Source organism: Anguilla anguilla, chromosome 9 (assembly GCF_013347855.1).
Source record: "Anguilla anguilla isolate fAngAng1 chromosome 9, fAngAng1.pri, whole genome shotgun sequence".
Taxonomy (NCBI): Eukaryota; Metazoa; Chordata; class Actinopteri; order Anguilliformes; family Anguillidae; genus Anguilla; species Anguilla anguilla.
The window spans coordinates 26,192,202-26,215,212 of NC_049209.1; the positions used below are offsets into that span (position 1 = coordinate 26,192,202).

The 23,011-nt window shown below is 40.2% G+C and overlaps 1 protein-coding gene across 2 annotated transcripts; it reads right to left on the minus strand.

The window, feature by feature from the left end:
- Positions 1-880: 880 nt before the first annotated feature.
- On the minus strand, positions 881-20,360 carry slc47a2.1 (solute carrier family 47 member 2, tandem duplicate 1). 2 transcript variants are annotated; one of them, XM_035432899.1, is made up of 17 exons: positions 19,922-20,356; positions 11,023-11,124; positions 10,255-10,323; positions 9,779-9,927; positions 9,422-9,464; positions 9,283-9,327; positions 8,725-8,822; positions 8,533-8,630; positions 7,165-7,278; positions 6,945-7,012; positions 6,325-6,433; positions 5,767-5,842; positions 4,913-4,982; positions 2,962-3,094; positions 2,458-2,552; positions 1,928-2,018; positions 881-1,502 (listed from the first exon to the last, which is right to left on the minus strand). In XM_035432899.1, exons 1-17 carry the CDS (start codon positions 20,162-20,164, stop codon positions 1,261-1,263), a joined length of 1,845 nt encoding a protein of 614 aa, XP_035288790.1. In that variant the 5' UTR covers positions 20,165-20,356; the 3' UTR covers positions 881-1,260. The 2 variants fall into 2 exon arrangements, with proteins under 2 accessions (XP_035288790.1, XP_035288791.1); XM_035432900.1 differs by lacking the exon at positions 2,458-2,552 and having other exon boundaries at positions 1,367-1,502; positions 19,922-20,360.
- Between the last annotated feature and the right edge of the window lie 2,651 nt (positions 20,361-23,011).

Below are 23,011 nucleotides of genomic sequence, written 5' to 3' on the forward strand. Positions count from 1 at the left end.
ACCATTGCCAATTTCTTCCACAAGAATGCCAACTGTCCACTTATTTGTGCCTGTGTTCAATATATTTGTAAGACTATAATTTCACCTTTGTGCAGACAGAATGAGATGATTGTTCAATGACGTTCATTAACATACAATCACAAAAAAAAACCCATAATAGGCCATAATTAATTAGCCATAATCCAGTATTTACTGTTAAAACAATCGTATGCTGTAGTATATGTAGTTTTAATGGGACAATGATGTGATTTTTGTGTCCAAATAAAATACTTTGGAAAAAAAAAAAAGAGAACATTACATATACTATGTTGTGTCTGCTCTCCTTTTTTTGAACCATAAATGTGTTTATTGTGGCTCATGGTCACATCAGGGACTTTTGTATGGTCTAACCAACATATTCCACAGGAGAGGTCGCTTGTTGGCTGAGAAATGCAGCAAGAACCTCAGTCTGCTCATTATTTAAAATACAGTAACGGACAAGAGGACTTAACAGAATAATCTCAGTACATAGCTTGTGGTCATGATGCAGTTCACAAGCTAACTTGTTATAGATACATAGCTGTCAGACTGTAGCTACGCTAAACTAGCACTTGTGAAGGAAGGAACAAATATATTAGCAAAATGGTAGAGCGGTCTTCTTAAACAGGTGCTCCATCTCTTCAAAGGCACCTTAAAAAAACAACCCTTCTCTCCCTCATTTTGCAGGTCTTGAGGCATACACCTTTACGATAACACTAACTACATTGTGACTTTGCCTATTGCTAGTTATAGTGGTGTTTGCTTATCATAATGTACTTTTGGAAGTCATTTCGACTAAAAGTATCTGCCAATTGACGAAATTGTAAATTGATACATGACACAAACCACAGCACACCAGCAGTTTTCTGGCTTTCATTTTAATAAGCCATTACAGTCTCACAGAATTTTCTACATGCCAGTCATTAATGGCAAATGCATTCTTCAATGTAAGAACAAATGGAAAAAAATTTAAAAAAATCAATAAAAACAGCATTTAAAAAACACTTTTTAAAAAGGTAATAGGACACTGAGTTGCCTGCAGATGGCAAGTTCAACTTGATCACCACCTTTCAGACTTTTCCCATCCCCAACTTTGTGAATGAAGACAACCCAGTGATCTTCTGTCAGAATTCAAGAATGTTTTGATAAGTTAACCCTTTGGATCCTTCAAGCTGTCAGTTTCGTAGTCGCGTTCTCGGATGCAAGTCTTGGAGGAACAAGGCCCGGCCCGGCTTCGACTCCTTACTTGAGGAGACGGGGGAGCAGGATGCTGCAAACGATTCCCGCTGCCAAGAGGAGCAGCATTCCAAACGTGGCCAGCGTCCGTCGCAGGAGCAGCTGCCTGAAAGACAGCACCACGGCCACTGTGGCGCGAGCCTGCTGAGCCCCGCCCTCACCCTCCCCCAGCCCCACACTCCGCTTCTCCAGGTCCTTACAGCTCTCCCCAGGGAGCCCCTCAGTCTCCTGGGCCTCCACAGTTAGGGCTGGAACACATAACGATAGCACATTAACATATTATTATTATAAGAAGAAGAAAAATAACTGATGCTGCACAGTATGATTATATGTTACATTTAATGTTGCACAACAGCGATTCCAGTGCATATGCTCTATATATATATATATATATATATATATATATATATATATATATATATAAAAATAAATAAACTACTACTATGAATACTAATAATCTTAATCATCCTTATGTAACTGCCAATATAATTATATCAACGCACCGAATTATTTGTAGTTACTACTACTGCAACTTTTAAAAATGATAGTATCATCACCCATGCTCAATTGATTTATATGTATTAATACACACACATGCACTCATTTGCACTACCACAGTGAGATTAGAGTGACAGGGCTCAGGTAATCCCTTCATGGGTGTGCGGAGTCTTACCCAGGGAGGAGTCCAGTTTATCCAGTGGATGGCCCTGCTCTGCACCCTCCTGTGCACAGGGAGGGGGCTGCACCCCAGCACGAACCTGCGCCTAGCAACATAGCAGCAGAGCCCTATCAGTGCACCTGAGTGCGTGCATCTTCATCACTAAACATGTAAATGTGGAAGCTTTATGGCCACATTACTGGGTACAGGCAGTGATCTTCCATTTTGGAAATAGGTATACACATACAGTACACAAACTTGTTTGATTAATTAGATGCCTTTGTTATGTGCATTTCAGATGCAAGATAAATTCTATGCACAGACAATTGGAGAACAACCAAATTTCTACTATAGCGAAAATGTACAATCTTTGTCCCAGAGAGCCACAGGTAGTGCTGGTTTTTGTTTTCGGTTCAACCAAAGAAACCTTGAGAAGTGAGCGAACACAGATGAAGAGTGAACACAGATGAAGAAGGAGGGGGGATATGAATAAGAGAAAGAGAGATGGAGTGTATGAAGAGAAAGAGGAATGGGGGGAAACTCACTTCTTCAGTGGCCTTCTTCCAATTGAGTTTCACCAGGAATGTGATGAAGAACACACACTGCATGATCACACACAACATGAAACCCGTCCACAGCCCTGGTGAGTTTGGGAGAAGGGGGGAGGGTTGGTGTCATTCAACATATAAGACTTGCCTAAAACATCCACAAGACAGCCAGACCACATACACAGGGGAAGAAAACGGAAATAACAAAAGATTACAGAGGTTACACAAACATAGGATAGACACGCAGTGACAGGCCGTGTGTAAGAGAAAGGGGTGGGATCAATTCCATTACATTTCATCCCCATAGATATCCCCATAGAACGGGAATATTTCAATTCATCAACTGAATTCCAAATAATCTCCTGAGTTGATTGAAGTGAAATGGAATTTCTCACCCCTAACATAGAATGGATTATTGATTTTTTTGGGAGGGGGGGGGGGCACAGCCCCCTAGAACACAGGGCATATAAACACACCAGCGGTCACATTCTTCATCCTCACCTATGATCCCCAAATTTGCAGCAAACATCAAGGATGCTCCGATGGGAAGGCCTATGAAGTAGTATCCCACCAGGTTACAAAGGGCCCCAATGGCCTGCTTCCCGGCCCCCCTCACAACGCCTCCCGTTACACCCTGAAGAGACAAAAGCGGGGCGAACAAACGGAAAACAGCACTGATGCTCACCACATTAATGATATTATATCACAGCAACTGCTTAGGCAGCAGACATCCCAACCTATATAATTTTATGTCAAACAGCTGCAGCTAAGAAGCCATACCTCCCTATATGCATCCAATGTAAAACTGTAAGTCAACCAATTGTGGATTTGGTTAGTACATGGATGGGAGACCTTCTGGACAAACTAAATTGATGTTGGAATAGTAGGGATGATAATCCCTGATGTCCTGGTCAAATCTCCACAAGGAAACGGTCTAACATCAGAACACCTAACCATTCACTACATTAGATTTTCCATTCAAGCCCATGCATTACCTACCCATTTCCACCATTCAGGGTGTTAATGGAAATAAGAGCCAAGTTCTCAGTTGAATTTAATTTAACCTCCAGGTTAAATTAAAAATAACAATGCAGACCTCTTTTTTGTGAAGCACACTACTTAAAACAACAAAGACTGGAAGAGTGGAAAATAGGTGTGTCATCAATCTAAAGGTTACGGTGCCCCGGTGACCGACCCCCCCCCCCCCCAAACATATAATCTTGACTTGCAATAACCCTAAATGCGAAGTGCAGTGACTTATAACAATCAATGAGCAGACCTGGCCACATGATGCAAATTTAATAATGAAAGGAAAACTAAAACTAAAGCACTTTATCAGATCACCGTAACAGTCCAATATAGCCTAGCTTAGAGTATACAGGAGGTCAAACCGATCACAATTTATTTATCAAATCTCAAGATATCCCATGAGTCTATTTGTTCAGTAGGGACAGGTAGCAGCCATTTGAACTTTTTCCATTTTAGACGTCTGCCCATTGAGTTTGAGTTCACATCAATATATTTGAAAGCAGAAATAAAAATGATGCAACTGGTGATCGGCGATCATGTTTTGTGTCTCTCTTTTATAAAAAAAACAGTTAACCAAAGAAAAATGTTAAGACTACACATTACGTAACCAGTATCAGCAACCATGTATCCGATTATTTTTGTATTGAGCAATGTGTTGGACAGGGCAGAAACTTTACAATTGTTTGAAGGGAATGTTTTAGTTTGTCAGACACATAGGCCTGCTCACTGTGTCCAGTGTAAATGTAACAGTTTAAAATGTTATTTCATTCTCATATTTTTGTTACTTTGAGTCCTCATGGATTACTAGCCAACACAAACACGTATCAGTAATTTCAGAATATCCTTTGCATAATAACAAACTGAGCTCCCTCCTGTGACGGGCTAAGAAATCTGAGATGGGGGTGGGGGAGCAGTTCACTCAGAGGACAAAAGTTAAGAGGTAATCCAACAGTATAATTACATTACATTACCTACACTTCATATAGAGTGCTTTTTCTGGTTTGTTTCCATATGCCTATATTTTAAGAAACTTAATTGTAGGTCTGCACTACTATGAATTTCTCCTTATACATTTGTATATATTTACTTACTACACACAATTATTAGACATAAAAGAAAAAAACAATCAATGTGCATATTATCCCAGTTGAGAACTGTCAACTACATTACTACTACATTACAGTAAGTTAGGATGATAATTACACATAATACATAATATGAAAGACTTTATCACTCTTCTATTCTTTAAAGGGCAGGAAAGGTTGTTCTTCAGGGAAAAAGGGCAGGTGATATTAAAGTAATTATTGCGTCATCCACTTTTTTCCCCCAAAAGTCATCAGAGGCTTTGTTAAATTAGCCCATTGAAAGAAATTAAGCTGCAAAATGAAATGATGATGAATAATTTATTAGAAATATCACTCACCGCTACGCAGTCAAAGAGGTGGAAGCAGGCATATATCAACATGACATCCTTTACCCTGACCACAATCTCTCTATGGAGAGAGAGAGAGAGAGAGAGAGAGAGAGAGTGGTTTTGAGAATGAGAGTATGAGGATACAGTTTCTTTATGCTAGAATGTGAAAATGTGCTAATCTTATTTATACAATTAAATACATTTTAATGTAATTTTCTTTTAGAAAATGTGGGATGACACTACATGCATGACACATGCATGTAGAAGTGGACACACAATGCAATGTAAGATTGCAGTGTTTTTTTTCCTGCAGAGCAGCCAGAAATAGCTATTGCTGCAAAAATGAAAACCCAAAATCAGCAAACTCTAGAAATGGACACAGGACTGGCATTGCTTAATTGTAAACTTTCCAGCATTACAATGTCTCAAAACCATGGGCTAAGGTTAACTACGAGAAATGCTGGAGTTAATATATAACTGTCTATCCAAGAAAAGTACGTAACTGCTTGTGAACAGAACTGGACTGGCTGCAGTTGCTGTGGTTCTTAGACCTCCACCCCCCCCCCCCCCCCACCCCCCAACCCCCGAACCCCCCAACCCCCATGCAGTCATGACTATTTGCTTCTGTGTAAATGCTGTGATTCTTATTCTCATAACACAAAGGTCAAAACAAGTTATGAAATAAATAAATATATCATCAAATCTTACTTTTCCTAAACTGAGAGCCTTCGGCACCATTATTACAGAGAAAATGGGAGTAATAACCATTTGTGTGTGTTTGCCTGTGTGTAATATTGTGGCTATAATATTTATGGCTTGCATATTTGAATATTAAAGTTGCATATAATATAATCAATACTCACGTCTCATTTGTGAAAATATATCCGATTACATCCTTCAGATTCCCCATGATTAAAGCCACAAAAAATGAGACCACAACTGCATGGAGACGAAAATGATAATTAATCACAAACACAAAAGGTACTATGGTTACAGTTTAATCATTTGAACAGAAAACATTACCATGCAATTTCAAAAATAAAACTATTTGTACAATAGGTCTGAGCAGAGAGCATTCTCACATATACTCAGTAAAGAAGTCTGAACAACTCTCAATGGAATGCAATTATAACATCCAACCATCCATCCATCCATCCATCCATCCATATCTATACCCGCTTATTCCTGGTCAGGGTTGTGGGGGTGCTGGAGCCAATCCCAGCGTGCACTGGGCGAGAGGCAGGAATACACCCTGGACAAATCTATCACAGGGCACACTCACCATTCACTCACACACTCATCCCTATGGGCAATTTAGAGTCTACAATTAGCCTGCATGTCTTTAACTGGATAATTAAAACCTCTCAAGATGTGTGTGCCTATGTTGTATTTAGCAGAAGGATACTTTCACCGATTCTTACCAGCACAGAGTAGAGCGACCTTACTGGACAGCTTGGCCTGAGCAGTCTTCCCAGCACCTAGAGCGTTGCCCACGCGTACACTGGCAGCTACAGAAAACCCTAGAGGGAACTGTATGGCAAAGATAACATTCAAATGTACATACTTGCAACAGTCACCCTAACTTTCCTAACACGCCCAGAAACATCCAAGAGCAAACAACAGCTCGGGATGCTAACAGTTCCTGGCAATATCATTAGTATCATTTACTTTACTTTATTCAGTTTATTGCACAGTGCACATTAATAAACATTTCTGTAAATGTGACAGTTTAGCCAGCATGGCTAATTTTCAACTGTAGTCCCTGGGCAGGTACATTAAAAACAACAAATACAAAATACAAATTCAGACATAATACAAATACGTTAAAACAAAGATCGTTATGCATAAAACAGACAGCACATGTGTTAGGACATCACAGAGCATGGTCACGCATCTGGTTGTCTTTTAACCACACTTTCAGGTAAGTGGTACTGGAATACTCATATCACCCAAACACAAAGCAGGGCCCTGTTAACAGTGACAGTTATTGCTGGCTTTGAGAGAGAGTGGCTTGTACACTGGAGATGTACTGTGTATTTACCATGTATGCAATGACGCCTATCTGATATGCTATAGCCTGTGCTCCCAGCTCTACTTCACTGATCAGTCCTGAAATGTAGAGGGAAAAAATTTATTTGCAAATTATAAATTCAGATGTGGGCAGATCAGTTGTGTAGATCTCAGACTACAACAAATTAGCATGACCAGTCTGCATAGCTTCCTCAGTTGTTGATTACCAACAAAATAAAATGACCTCTGACCTGCCAGGAATCCTCCAATCTCGTAGGTCCACCATTCCAGACAGAGCATAAACATGCTAGGAACGGCCAGATGGATGAAGGTGTCCCATTCTTGCAGACATTGATTAGACCAACCTAGAGAGATAGAGGTAGAGATAGAGTGAGAGACAGAGAGAGAGAGAGATAGAGAGTTTTACTGTAATCCAATTGAATGAGTAAGGCATTGCAATATGCAAAATTATTTTCAGTCATCCTGATTTATGCTCACTGTATTGAGAGCAGCATTATACAGCAGACTGTCAACAAACATGTTTTTGTCCATGCAGATCAAAGATATTTTCATTCTTCATTCAACATTTTTGATTTGACAGGTTTGAAGATATGTTCAGCAATTAACTACACATGCCAGTGATAAAGAAACAGCCCAGAGTTATTTTTTTTGCTTAAAAGCGGTTACTCAAACAGTGCAAAAATAATAATAATCATAATTTGTATTGCAAAAATGTCCTGAATAATATCAATATATTGCGAAATATACCAATTACAGCTTTTGTCTCGATGAGTTATATAGGAATATAACCGATAAAATATATTAGGCAAAAATGACAGCATATTGTCATGTATTAGAAAATAAATTTGCCATGCCAGCATACATAAAAATGTTCTATTCAATATACTGCAGTATATATTTTTAACGTATGTGTTACGACCTCCATCGTATAGCTTTTGTGTTTATAGTTGTGCATCTTTGCTCTCAGCTCGATTATCTTTGATTCACTTCCGGTTTGCCCCAGATTGGCAATTTCCCGTTCCGGTTTGTTTATTCAAAAGACCGTTGTTTGTTTTGATCGGAGGTAGACTAGCTCTGCAAACTCGTGTGTGGATTGTGAATTATTGATTGATTATTTTACTTTGTGTATGACCGTATTTCTGTTTGACTTCTGACTCTTGCTTAGCCCCTTTTGATTTGTTTGTTTATTGGATTTTGTGTATGACCACTGCCTCGTCCTATTCGACTCTTGATTATTGCCTAGCCATTTTGTTTTGTTTGCCCCAGTGTACCTCTCGTGCTCAACCCTGTTCGCCCACCCTGACTTGTTATTTTATTTTTCCTTTATTATTTTTGAAGGTGATCCAGGGCGGAGATCTGATCTCTGTTGGGGGTAGGCTACACACCACATCGAGCCCGGTAAACCTAGCCGAGGCTTATTTAGTTTTGGTTAGGCAGACATGACTGGAGTTACTAGTCAGTCAGCAGTTTTGTCTTTGTTTTCCCTTTCCACACTCCCATTTCCTTACCCTTTACCCTGTCACGACCTGACCCTATACCGGGTCGTAACAGTATGCCTATATATTTTCATTGGATAAAGGAGTGCTCGATGAGCTCACCTTCCCAGGTGGTCTTGTGAAGGCCCTTCCAGTGAATGTAGACAAACAGGAACACAGCCAATGAGAACTGGGAGATTGTGTTGGAAGCCGCTGATCCGCTGCAGACAACGGACCAATGGCACAGGTTTAGAGGCGGAGTCCTCGCAACAGAACAAAAATGACAATAACTACCAGCAGCAAGACAGCACTTACGCCACTCCCAGCTCCAGCACATACAGAAATATGTAGTGGGCCACTGCATTCACAACATTGCCTGCTAATCCTGAGATGACCTGGGGCCAAATTATACCCTGAAAGACAAAGAGTCATCAATACAGAAAAAGCTTTTTCAATCATTGACTCTGAATACTACAAATTTGCTTTCATTATGTATAACAAACATGACATTTGGCCTTAAGACACACAAATGATGCTTGCACTTATTTATCAGAGACTGCAGGGTCAATGCCCTAATGGCTGGAGATGTCTTGCACCAACAGTGCCTCAGGAACCAATCAGATAGGGGCCAATGTCTCCCCCCCTCCCCAGGATGAAATAATAATGCAAATGTAGCTTGATAACTGCATAAAACTGAACATTTAATGTCTGCCAAACACGCTTGTGTTCCCTCAGCTGCCTGTGTAATTAAACTTTCAAATCATCTGTTTATAAGAAGATGTATTATGAGATAATTTTACTCTGTTTGGTACTTCGGATTGATTAACAATACAAACACAAGCAGGAAGGCTCCCTTAAAGTAGGCCTACTCACCTGATTCTGCAGATATCGTGCCTGCAGCTGATACATGAATGCAGCCTACAGAAACATCAATTGAATTATTTTTAAAAAGGATAATTGTGTGGAAAAAATTGAAAAGATACCATAGCTGTAATGGAGAGATTGAACTCACTGGAAGTGCAGGCATAAATATCTCCACATACAGCTGTGAGAGCCTGGAGGAGGAACAAACAGATCTGTCAATATCCATGACTGACACCATCATTCAGATTAATGAGAAAGAAGCTTGTGTACAAGGCTCACTCAAAGTTTCACAGGGGCAGTCTATGTGTTAATGCCTATTTAATTTTATTTTGCTTTCCCTTTATATCCTCCCAAGAATCTGCTATAAAAACCTGATGAGAAATATATTTTTTATTGAAGTAACTGCAAGTATAAATGAGAAACTTGTGCAGTAAAGGGGGGGGGGGGGGGGGGGTTTGTTAATGTATTTGTTATGAAGGAAAGAAATTTAGTATTTAGGTTTTACCTGGCCACCTCTGGATTCTGCTTCACAGCCAGAAGGATGCACTCAGTATTTATGAGGACAGCCCAGCATGGAAAACATGCCAACAGCAGAATGAGAATCCCCCTCTGCAGAATGACCCCAACTCCCTTCAGGTTACTGCTCCCAAATGTCTACAGAAAGGAAAGGGCAAGGGGAATGTGCACCAAGAGTATCAAATATATACTGTACATATAGACGCACACGGGCACGCATGCTATTTTTCTTAGTTTAGTGTGTGAAATGTAGGAAAATGCTCAAATTATATTGTTCTGACTACCAGAAAAGTGGGACTCTGACTCTGCCACAAGAAATCAGTCTGATTCAAAAATACTCACAATCATTAACTGCCTATATTGCATGCAGTATGTGAATCTGTTTTCTGAAATTGGAATGACCTCTGACCCATTGTGGTTCCACTGCACTTGAATAAGAAATGAAATGGCTAAAGCAGCCCATACCTGAGATATCAGCGTGTCACAAGCAGACGCTAGTCCAGATCCAATAGAAATCCCCGTAACATTTATCACCTTGCAAAAAAAAAAAAAAGACATGCAAATCAACATACATACTGACATTAAATACACTACATGAGCAAAAGTATGTGTACACCTGACATCCAAAATTATGGGCATTAATTTGGAGTTGGTCCACCCTTTGTTTCTATAACAATCTCCACTCTTACGGGAATGTTTCTTACTAGATGTTGGAGCATTGAGGCCAGGATTTGCTTCCATTCAGACAGAAAAGCATTAGTGAGGTTAGGCACTGATGGGGTGATTACACCTGGCTCGCTGTTGGCTTTTTAACTGATCCTAAAGGTGTTGGATGGGGTTGAGGTCAGGGCTCTGTACAGGCCAGTCAAGTTCTTTTACAACGTTCTCAACAAAAATATATCTACATGGACATCACTGTGTGACCAGCACACAGTCACGTCCACACAGGGCCTTCCCCAAATTGTTGGAGAAGCACAGAACAGTCTAGAATGTGATTGTAATTTGTAGCATTACCATGTGCCTTCACTGGAACTAAAGGACCTAACACCATGAAAACATATTTGAACAAAAGTATCAGACATAACATAATGATGATGACAGGCCATTCAGCCCAACAATGCTGCGTCATATCACTTTGTATTCTATTGTGTGATTTCAGCAAGTCATAGATGACATGGAACACGGATCTCATCACTGAATCAGTGAGCAGTTTGCGGGGAAACAAGCACTTACAGCTATAGCCAGAGACACTGCTGCCAGTTCAATCTTCCCCAAATGTCCGCAGAAGACCGTACTGATGAAGCTGATCATAAAGATCATAAGCTGTGCGACGATCTGGAAATACAGGGCCATTCAAATTTGCCAAAAAGAACCAGGAAATCAGTTGTGCATTTCAAGCAGCAATAAATAGATAAATAAATAAATAAATAAATCACTGCGTTCTGACATGTGAGCCAACATATTGCATGTCACATAGCAAATTTTTTTTCAGACAAATGTTAATTTTAGGACAGATGTTAATGTAGAGCTGCTGCTCCTTCGCATTGAAAGAAGTCAGTTGAGGTGGTCCGGGCATCTGATAAGGATGCCTCCTGGGTGCCTGCCTCCCTCTGCGGGTGTTCCAGGCACAGCCACTGGGGAGGAGACCCAGGGGCAGACCTCAGACACGCTGGAGGGATTATGTCCAAAGGCTGGCCTGGGATCGCCTTGGGATCTACCAGGATGAGTTAGCGGAAGTCGCTGGGGAGAGGGACGTCTGGGCTGCTCTGCTTGCCCATTTGCCGCTGTGACCCTGATGTAGACTAAGCGGTTAAGGAATGGATAGATGGATGGATGTTAATGTGTCATTGCGGTTTGCATTTTTCAAAATGCACATAAAAATATTTTGGCTTCAAGCTGGCGCATTTACAATGCAGCAACAAACAACTGTACATTTCTCAGAACATTTTACACTGCAACCTAACTTTATTTGGGTTCAGTGGGTATAATGTGTCCCTACATAGGACTGGGCAGCATGCAGTTTTTTAGGTATAAAATATGAATCCATGCTGTGATATGAATTTTTACTGTACAGCATTTCAGTGAAATGGCACATTCAATGACGTTAAATGGCACACTTACATATTTACACAGTAATTCAAAAGAAAATCAGCGCTGCAATGAAAATAAACAGAATGAGAATAGAATATTTGGAAGGCAGCTCTGCAGATATGACAAAAAACACAAACAAGCTTTTACTCAAACAAATGTGTGAAGATGGGTATAATCAGGGGCGGAGACAGAGGAGTGCGGGGTTGGGCGTCGCCCGCCCTAGGCTTCTGTCTTGCCCAACCTATCACAAGGTTTTAACTAACATTATCTCACAACTTACACAATTCCAATCTAATTTGAAAATGAAACTGTCTGGTTTCCAATTTTCATTCACTCCACTGACACAAAAACAAATTCATACAAGGACATGAAGACATGCATAAAAGGAAAATGTTTAAGATTTAAGCATATACTTTTCTCTGTTAAAGTTACAATCTCTCAGAAACAGACCATTGGTCTGTCAGTTCATCAATTTGTTTCAGTAGTCTGCTCATACCAATGCTGAAATCGAAATTGATTGATTAGATTTTAATTGGAAGCCCAACTGACTGAAATGGAGAACAGCCAGAGAGCAGCTTCTAATTACCAAGCTAGACTCAAACTACTTCTAACACTGTTGTTGAGTAAATGCATTTGTTAATGTATCAAACAATGCATTAAAAAAACTTGCTTTAATGCATAAGACTAGGTACTGTAGTTTTTGCCACTCCTTCAGAAACTGTGGTTTATATTGCTTTTTAACAATGAAAAGCGAGATTTGTTAACTGAACTTAGCTTGTCTGGCCACAGTCATATCACAGAAACTCCAACTTGGCTGGGATAACAACAGAAGATAGAGAGCGCTCTTCAGGAGGAAAAGGCCACAACTTAAATCCTGGCTGCAGAGAAGAAAACGAGGTACCTGGATCCAAAATGGCAGGACGGGAGGTCCATGAGGTAGTGAACAAAGCCCTGGGGAAGAGTGCACTAATGCCTTGTCTGGAGTGGAATGTGGAATGTGTCAGCATCTCCTACCTGAAGCCTGTGCTGCATGTTTTAAACACGATTGTTTTGAGACTGAAAGACAGCGGCACAAGCCTGACAAAGCCTACAAAAGCTCTCTTTTCCACCAGAGGAACCAGGGCTGATTTTGGTTCCTGAGGCATGGTTGTTATCCTGCTTTTTTTGTACAGGCTCACAAGGTAGTACTTTTCTAAGGTCCACAAACTATTGTGGTGGAGCTTGTAGTAATGAACATCATAGATTCATCAAACACAATATTGACGAGAATGGCCAAGCATGCCAAAAGCACTATTTTTAAATACTGGCCAAAAAAAAGGGAATTCAGAGGGAATTTGAGCTGGCGACACATAAGAAAATATGTACAAAAAGGTTTCTTTGTTTTGCTTAACTGGGCATACTCAGCTAAACAGTGTGGGGAATTTTATTTTAAAAAATTTTAATTGAAGCAGGATTACAAAAAAAAAAAAGAGGATTGCATAATCTTCAGGATTCTCAAGGTGCGATGGGAAAGTGAACAGGACCAAACTCCAGGAACCATTTTAGGCCCCACTGTGGACAGTTCCTACCTGCTTTTTGTGTTCCTACAACCTGGTGGAAAAGGGGCTAGAACATATGAATACAACTCAGCCCCCACTTTAAGAACACATATTGTCAACAATTACAAATTGGAATAGATCAGGAAGAGAGAAGCAGATAAGGATGACCAACTGAGGGGCAGGGGGTACCCCAAACAGAAAGAGGGGGAGGAGGAGGAAACATTTTTCAAGGTAACACAAGCCCCAACAGCTGCACTGTCTGGCAGAGATGCCATGGAAGCAGAGTATTAAAAGCGTCCACTGACAGCTGACGCTGGCAGTGAGGCAGAGCCCCTGTAAAGGTGTAACGTCTATCAAGCAAACTTTCCAGGAGTTTATAATCCGTCACGAATACCCAAAATAAATATTTTTAAAATGTATGTAGTGCCAGACTCTCTGGCTAGAGTAGCTGAGTGGCACGCATTGTCATGTCATCAGAGCTTGTCAGGGGTTACTTTCTCCTATTTACTAGTGGGGGCACTAGTCATTGAATAGACTACCCTGTGAAGAAGGTCATTCACAGTTATTCTAGGGCTAGTAAAAAGCGTCACTGAAGCAGTAACCATCGCCATTAGCCTGAAATAGTCGGGCTGGCCCAGCTGGGTGCTAATATGTAGCCAGACATTATCACAACTGTAACAGTACTTATTTTTCATTTTTTTAACATTACATAACAATGACCAGAACAGGCCATTCGGCCCAACAATTCTTGCAATTTTCCTGACTAAATTGTACCTACTGCTCCAATTACCTACAGATTAGACACTAGATAGTGTAGAAGAGAAAAGACAAAAAGGACCAGAAGAGAAAGGTAAACAAGTGGTCAGTGCACGACGGCTTTTCAAAAAAGCAAGTGTTCGTTTTACACCCAGGTCTGCTGAGCTACTCGTCACGGATTATATGATAAAAAACACGTTTTCAACGTACAAAAATGCCAAGTTACTCAAAAGTATTGATATCAAAATGACGCCAAGTTACGGTACTACAAACAATATAGGCTATCTTGCCTCACCGAAATTTAATAACATGTATTCCAAAGCAATGCTACCCAATATTTCCTCAATTCTTTGAAGTCACTTGGCCCTGTGTTTTGTAATCTTACCATATTACAATGTCATGCAAACGTTGTGTCAGATCAAAGTGTCAAATATTTCGTATTGCCTCATGGAACACATGGAAATTCATGTAGAAAACTGCTGGTCAGTCACTACAGGAAGCATATTTCTCCAAAAAACATGTTTATACTTGCTTCTGAACTGAATTTGACTAAATGTACAAGTGATTGTATATTTGCAACGTACAATAAATACATGTAAAACACATATTGTACATACATACATAGAGAACTTCTTTATCCCCATGGGGACATTTCCCTCGCAGCATGTTACATTCACATTTACGAACAGACATTTATACCAAGAAACATACAATCATTCACGCAACAGAAAGGCTGGCCACCAAAATACATACATACCAATACAAATTGGACATATAGATGCCTATTCAATCAATCATGACTGTGAGAAAGCCATCCACACATATGTTTGGCCTGTCCGTGTACTGCACACTTATATACACACAGGGCCAAGTGACTTCAAAGAATTGAGGAAATATTGGGTAGCATTGCTTTGGAATACATGTTATTAAATTTCGGTGAGGCAAGATAGCCTATATTGTTTGTAGTACCGTAACTTGGCGTCATTTTGATATCAATACTTTTGAGTAACTTGGCATTTTTGTACGTTGAAAACGTGTTTTTTATGAGATGGTAAGATTACAAAACACAGGGCCAAGTGACTTCAAAGAATTGAGGAAATATTGGGTAGCATTGCTTTGGAATACATGTTATTAAATTTCGGTGAGGCAAGATAGCCTATATTGTTTGTAGTACCGTAACTTGGCGTCATTTTGATATCAATACTTTTGAATAACTTGGCATTTTTGTACGTTGAAAACGTGTTTTTTATGAGATATCATTTCTTTTTGCAAAGCGTTTTATTACGAGAGTGAGAAATGCGAAGTGACCCTGCAAGAAACGGTTGTGAATTATGGCTATCATTGTGTGAATTTGTACAGTCTGAAGAGCGTGTACGTTTAGCAGTTTCGGTTCGCTATATATGTAAAACAGTGGCTGTGACAAATGGTGCGGTGGCGTAATTGTAAACGCATCAGAAAAGGTTTAATATGGCAGGGTGTAGCTATGTAGGCTACTCACGGATTTGACGGGCATCCAACGAGCCTTGATTGACAAAAGAATCAGCAAGCCCGTAGAATTAGAGCTGCCTAGGTCGCAACTTGTGTAGCCTACCCTTCTGTCCTGCTCCGTTGTCTGTTATTTCGTGAAGATGCACTTTTAGTGTTTGTAAGGTTTATAAGGCATTTTGATAGGCTTATCTGCAGGTAGGAATCCTCTTTTCTGTTTTGTTAAGCTAGAACCGGAAAAGTTGATAGTGGAGAATAGGAGCAGACGCATATGTCCCAGCAGGCTTTGCATATGAGAAAAGAACAAGTGTGAGATAAATTAGGCGAAATGATGAAATTGGCTAGTTGAAACATGTTTTTTTTTTTAGCAGAATGGGCATGTAGGTGAAGGTTGACATGATCACAGACTATAGTGCGAAGTAAATGAAGTGACCATGAGCGAGCTTACTTTCCTTATCAAACGGTATATATAACAGTCTGTATTTCACATTCATTGTCGAAGTGGAGGATTAAATAATGTGTGCAATCTATTGCACGAATGTGTTTTCCTCATGTTCAGTGCTAGTAGGCTAGCTATACTTATGAGTGAATCATGATTTTAAATGTAATGTTTTAATGCGGAGTTGCAGAACGTACATACGTAGTAATTGTTTGTAGCCTATGTGGCTAGATAGAGAACAGGGCGAGGTAACATGAATGTAGAAACGTGGCGTTTACTGATATGAAGGTTTTGTATGGTAGCCAAGTGAAGAAATATAGTTAGTGGAAATGGCACAGTGGTGAACTAGTGTAACTTTTTAATAAAAGGAATACATTTGCGTCATGAAATGCATATGGGTGGCCGTGAGTGAGTTTTGGTGAAGCAAATATAAGCGTAAGAAAATGTTAGTGTAAAAGAGGGAATGATCTGCCTGAGGGCGAGTCGGGATTCAAGCCTTTAACCAGAGGTTTACCAGTCCGTGACTTCGTTAGTGCAGCACCATGACATAGCTATGCAATGCGTGAAATATCATTAGCAAACCTGCCGGTGGTTTTAAAGAAGAACACAGGCCAGTTAGCACAGAAGAGCTCCCGTAGAATCCATATGACTTAGCAATATTGTAGCCGGTTAATAACTGAACGGTGAACGGCGGGTAGATATGGTGCAAAAGCAATAATTGATAAGTAGTAGACAATAATTTGTGAGGGTCGAAGCCGGTTAAAGAAACATGTCCCTAGCTGGGCTTGAACATACGACCCCGTGTTCTCAAGACTGTAACCTTGCCCACTAGGCCACAGGCAGACTAGCTATTTAACCTGGAAATGTTTCAGAGTAAAAAGGTATGGGTATTTTGCGTGTGTATGCACGTTTTTGATTGGGTCGTGTAGGTGAAGATTTGGCTGGTGTCAGTGAAATGTCCAATGGGGAGACATGTTGTTAGTGGGAAAGGCGGCAGAAAAAATAAGAATGAGAAGAAGAAAGAGAAGAAGGAGAAAACGCAAAATCCCCTTAGTTTGGGGCTTTATTGTGTGGACATGTGAAGTTGTTTATGAGTTCTGTTTGTTGAAATGGGGTCAGAATGTAGCTACAGAATTTAATGTTTTTAAGGGCTGAGTGTCTGTGGCTGTTGTGGTTATTTCTGTGGGGAACCCTGAAAAGTGCCAAACTCTCGGTGCTGTATAGGTATGGGGCATGCCCCCGCCAAGGCGTAACTTGGCGGGATGGCATACCTGCCATCCCAATATGGGGCATGCCCCCGCCAAGGCGTAACTTGGCGGGATGGCATACCTGCCATCCCAATACATCCGGGTGCTCCAACTCATGTAACGGTACCCACAGCTCACTCTCCGTTTGCCGTGAGCTTTGTTTGCCAAATAAAATTGGTATTGAACAACGGCTGTGTAAATAGTATGATCAATAAACACAGATGTCAGACCAATATCTACGTTCATAGAAAGTAGTGTATTTCCCCCTCCGTTTTTGCTCTCCTTATCTGTGTAAACAAGACCAGTCACTCAGTCACTGACCAGGGTTTCCGCCAGTGTATTGCAAGCCCGGCGGGCCGCCGCGCCTAAATTGACCCCCCGCCGGGCCTAAGCATCGGGGATTATTATTATTAAAAAAAAATTTTTTTTTTTAAACGTATTTTTAAGATGTTTTTTAAACTACAGTTACAGTGGGGCGGCCTGGTTGGAAAGCTCACCAGCGACATCTGTTGGTTAAAACGTGAACGCACTATAGGAAAACAGCAGGTCTGTTCTTTACCCTCATTGTGCATAGAGTGACGTTCAACACTTTATGCTTCCAACTATCACAAGCTAACGGTACCTAGCAAGGCACCATTTCTTTAGTAGGCTAACTAACCTCGTTACAAACTGTTTTATCACTTCATCGTCGGTAAGTAGGCTACATCCTTTTTATATTAACTTAAGCAGTGTGTAGGTAACGTTAAACTAGTAGCATGAATTTAACGTTCGATACATTGTAACATTACATGATGTATTAATCGCCATCTAAATAACGACTTCACTTCTTTATTAATGACGTTAGCTTGGTGACATTGATGTGCACGACAACGTGCTCATTTAGCTAACTTAGCTAGCTAGCCAAACAGTCAGTAACACAGATAGGCCTACATAGATATTTTGTTGTTGTTTAAATGTGCCCAGCATTCCAAGGCTGTACATTGTTGTAAGATTTAGGCTAGTAGCCAATAAGTAGGCAGTGATGTGCATATCCCGCTCTTACAGCTCGTTTCCAGCCCAAACCACTACAAAGAGAGCAAACTTTTTTTTTTGTCAGTGACATTTCCTTCTGACATCTACGACGGCAATCGCAAACACGACATTTATTTTGCCTTTTTGTATAGCTATTTCCATGGATAAAATCGTATTTTATTTATTATTATTTATTGGTAAAAACATTTACTTCGTATCCAGGGAGATAGCCAACTACTTGCACGTTACATGACATGTGTAGCCATTTTGTAATACGATCGCATTTCATCCTAGAAAATAACCCGTTAATCCAGAGAAATTGCGGAGTCGTCTTAGAATCTTTATCGCAACAGAATGTATCAAGGCTGGCAGCCCGGATCAAATTTGTTGTGAAAGCTGCCGTCCAAAACAAACACCTGAGAAAGGCCGCCTGCGTGCGTGCCTCCCCCAAGGCGTTACGTCATTGTTTTGCAATGCGCAGCTGTCGTAAAAACATGCCAGCTTCGATAAGCGGAATCGATAAACTCGGAGCCATATGATTCCAATGAATAGGACAACTTGGAACCGGTTCGTGATTCCCATCCCTATTTAAATGTGCCCAGCATTCCAAGGCTTGTTGTAAGATTCAGTAGCCAATCAGGACTTGAATACAAGTTTTTTGTGGAGTGCAAAAACTTTGATATTATTTATTTTAATTTCTTTTGTTGTTGTTGAAATGTGCCCAGCATTCCAAGGCTGTAAGAATCAGTAGCCAATCAGGATTTGAATACAAGTTTTTTTGTAGAGTGCAAAAACTTTGATATTATTTATTTTAATTTAATTTATTTTGCTGTTGTTGAAAACACAGCATTCCAAGTCTGTACACTGTTGTCAGATTCTTTGTAAGACTATGCTATGCTGTAAATAGTTGTTGATTTTTTTGAATGTGTGTTGAATAAATGACTTATTTATAACAACATTCACATTACGTAGTTATATTTTAAAATCTTCAGTCAGCTTTTAGTACTGACTTAATGTAGGGCCCTATGGAATCTGTGTTATAGCTTTTTTAAATTCTCAATTCCGCGATTCTGTCTGTGATTCTGTTAACACAGAAACTATAGGGCCCTACCTTAATGCTGCCATCAGTCTGTCGCAGGTCCGTGCCGGGCCCCCATCAAAAAAGAAACTTGGCCTGCGCCGGGCCGCCGGCCCCCGTCAAAAGATACTTGCCACCGGGCCTAACAACTTTTCTGGGGGAAACCCTGCAGACATTCACGTTTGTAGGGCCAGCTGTTGCGGTCCAGCGAAAAATGCTGAATCCTACGTTAACACAACCTGAGTCTGATATTAACCTATAATTGGGCAATGTGGATAAAATTAAACGGAAAAGACTGCGTCAGTGATCTTGAATTAAAAAATAAAAAGGCTAAGCAATGTATGCCTGTAAACTGTAAGCCACACTGCCTTGAAAATAAAACTTTTTGGATTACTTTAGTAGATTCCAAAAAGATCTCCTTTCGAAGCTTATTTAAATATAGGCCCTTACATAAAAAGACCACCGAGTGTGGAAGCAGCAATCTTACCACAGGTCCTGCTAATGTTGAAAGTTGCACGATTTCTTCTTTGTAGTCGATGGGTACCCAGCTGTGTAAGAGCCTAAGACATCCACCACAAACAGGCTTTGAACCTGACGTAGAATTCGTGACCGAAATTTTATCGCCATTTGCCTCGATTGTTTTAGTCTTGATGTCGTCCATTTTAAAAGACTGTTTTTGATGTATGTCAGTATTTAGGGTCCACTGTCCGACTGAGCTCGCCCTCGTCATTGTCTACTTATAGCTTAGTGGACTCGCCTATCAAGACGACTGAGGTGCAACAGCCTATGAGGAGGTGGGAGGAACACATCAACAAAGTTGACAGCTGCCTTTAACTCGATGGTCAGCCAACTGAAACACTACTTTGACCTCAGTGTGGCTTAGGCTGCAAGTCTTGAGGTAGTGCCGTAGTGTAAGAATTTGCAGGGCGTGCTTCACGCAAAATAACAAGAACGCATGGAACGCTTTCACACTTGCTTCTCCTGCGAAGAAAAATGTGTGTTGTAAATCGGAAAAACTAAGTATTAAAATTCGTTTCCTTGTTTTTTTGGAGCCTGCGTGTGGATTCTGTAGGTGAAGCTGATTGACCGTACGTGATTGCTGATGATGTGCACCTGTGTCCACCTGACGGGACAAACAATACAAGCCTCCAGACTACCGTTCTCGGTTCCTTTTGGCTTTCATCGTTTTAGCTTATTTATACAGCAGTGTCGCTACTCATAAATGTCCCCATACATACCGATATTGTAATTCTTTTATTAGCCTATCTGTATATTTGTAAAATATTTGTAAATCCGCTGGCACACTATTCGACAATTGAATGACCCGTGCTTTCATGCGAATTTTCCGATAATGCGCTATCGAAACTATTTTCGCGGCAATTGCAATGAAGCTGATACACCCACATCCCTAAGGAACAGCGGTAACGAGTGACTAAATTCCAATATACTGGATCCCGATATGCGGTGTGCGTCTGTAACAATAAACATTACCTAATATGCCTGAACATAGTGTGATGTAACATAAAGTGTGTGTGTGTGCGCGCGCGCACGCACTGTTCTGTGTTTTGTGACCGCAAGGACCCTGAATCTTAAGCGGTCAGGTCGAAGACAGGAACACCTGAGCTGTACGCTTAGCAGGTTTTCAAGTGAAAGCATTGAATGAAAAAGACTGAAAAGTATTGAAAATCTGTATGTGATCTTTTAAAAATTAATCACTGGCATTTCCCTCTTGACTGGCTCAAGTCTGTGCTCGTACGTACTGGAGTGGAGTGCAATTGTGTTTTTTTGTCAAGTGATGCTGCCTCTTGCCGTCATAGCATTTGTGCTAGAACTGGAGGAAAGAGAGGACAGGCTGAGGTTCAAACATACTTGATGCTTTGAGCTCGAAGTGAGACCTCTTATGTGGTCCCCTCACACGGAGAGACCGCTCTGAATTCAGCAATAAAAAAACAAGAGCTTTTCAATGCAACACCTCCTCCTTCATTTAAAGGATAAACCCGGTGTGATTTTATTTTTTACGTATTGTCAATACGATATCCTATGAAAAGCCGAGACTCTACAATGTCTATGTCCAGCTCTCAATAGGCTACTGTCTAACATTCTCTTGCTTCATTTAGCTTTCATCCAGGAAGCCATTCATTAAAATCGTGCTCTAACATCATTGCAGCTCAGAAAGACATATTTTCAACTTCAGAAAACGCAACCTATTATCAGGAAAAACATGGCCAGTTTAGTTTTTCATTTTTTACATTTTATAAAATTGTTATTATTTATTTATTTTACCAAATTCACTTGAAAACGGAGCAAAATGTTCATTTTGATGTGGACTATTTTCAGTATTTTGATGCCGCAACGAACTACTTTCCACATATCGAGAAAGCAATCGCTGTGACTTCATTAAGTTATTTCAGTAAAAAGTACAAAAGCCATGTTGAATTATGCTGACCAAAGCAACAGTATGCCTCAATTAGTTGTTTTATGTTTCTTTGGACAGCAGTAGATTTCCATAATATTAGCTGTATATTAGCTATATCGGGCGTTGACACGATTGACAACACTTGTCGTTAGTCGCTAGGATATTTGTAGGTTTCGGTGTTTTCAACCTACATTGTAGGTTTCGGTGTTTTCATAGGATATTGACAATATCGAAAAAAATGTAATTACTTATCCTTTAACTTCAGGTGAAACAGCAGTTCACCCTCTGCAGATAAATATGAAAAACATTACTGTGCTTCGTTGTATGATTAATTTTATTTTCTATTTCAACAAAACGGCGCACATTGTCTTAAGCCCTCTGCCCAGCCAGCGCATTGCCAAAAAATGAATGATGCACGAGAACCATTTTCAGTGCGTTGCGTGCGCTGACAAATTTTCTCCACAAGAGGGAGTCTAGCACTCACTAATGCCTGAGACAAAGTTTGCAGTAATGGTTGTTGGTATGATACCTCTCTTACAGAACTGTCATTTTAGGATCCAGTTTACCAAATCACTGCATAGAAAATATTGGTAAAACCACAAAATAGGTAATGTCTCAGGGCTATCCAGTGGCGATTGGCGAGTGTGGAAACAGGGTGGGACAGAAATATTATTACTGATTTATTAGTGATTGTGTAAATTTTACAAATTTTACTGACAAATATTTGTCTCGGCTTTGTTTTAAATGTCCTAATTTTACAACTGTTTTTATTGTGTAATCTTGTTGGCTATTCTGTTTGTTGGTATAATTTAGGTTTTATTCTTGTCCTACATATGAATTGTTTGATGTCAAATCAAAGTATTGAGCCAAATAAATGTCTTTGTTCCAAAAATAATGGAACTCCCTTTACATTTACATTTTGACTGACTTTCAGTAAATTAACAACAGCATTAAATTGTATTTATAAAAAGATCAGGAGTGAAGTAAGTGCTATTGCGTGTTATGTGAATGAGGAGAGGGTATGATGTTGACAGCTCAAGAAAGGCTACAAACACACACACACACACACACACACACATTGCACTGACACAGAGAATTGTTTTACATCTGTTCTAGCATTCAATTACCCTTGCTGGTGTAATTCCAGGGGTGTCAGTTTCC

Excerpts from the sequence above, each read along its gene's own strand:
- slc47a2.1 (XM_035432899.1), bottom strand. The coding sequence starts at position 20,164 with ATGACGAGGGCGAGCTCAGTCGGACAGTGGACCCTAAATACTGACATA. Across the intron at positions 9,328-9,421 it reads TATTTATGCCTGCACTTCCA|GCTGCATTCATGTATCAGCT; the intron begins GTGAGTTCAATC and ends ATGTTTCTGTAG. Across the intron at positions 5,843-6,324 it reads GGTCGCTCTACTCTGTGCTG|TTGTGGTCTCATTTTTTGTG; the intron begins GTAAGAATCGGT and ends GTCTCCATGCAG.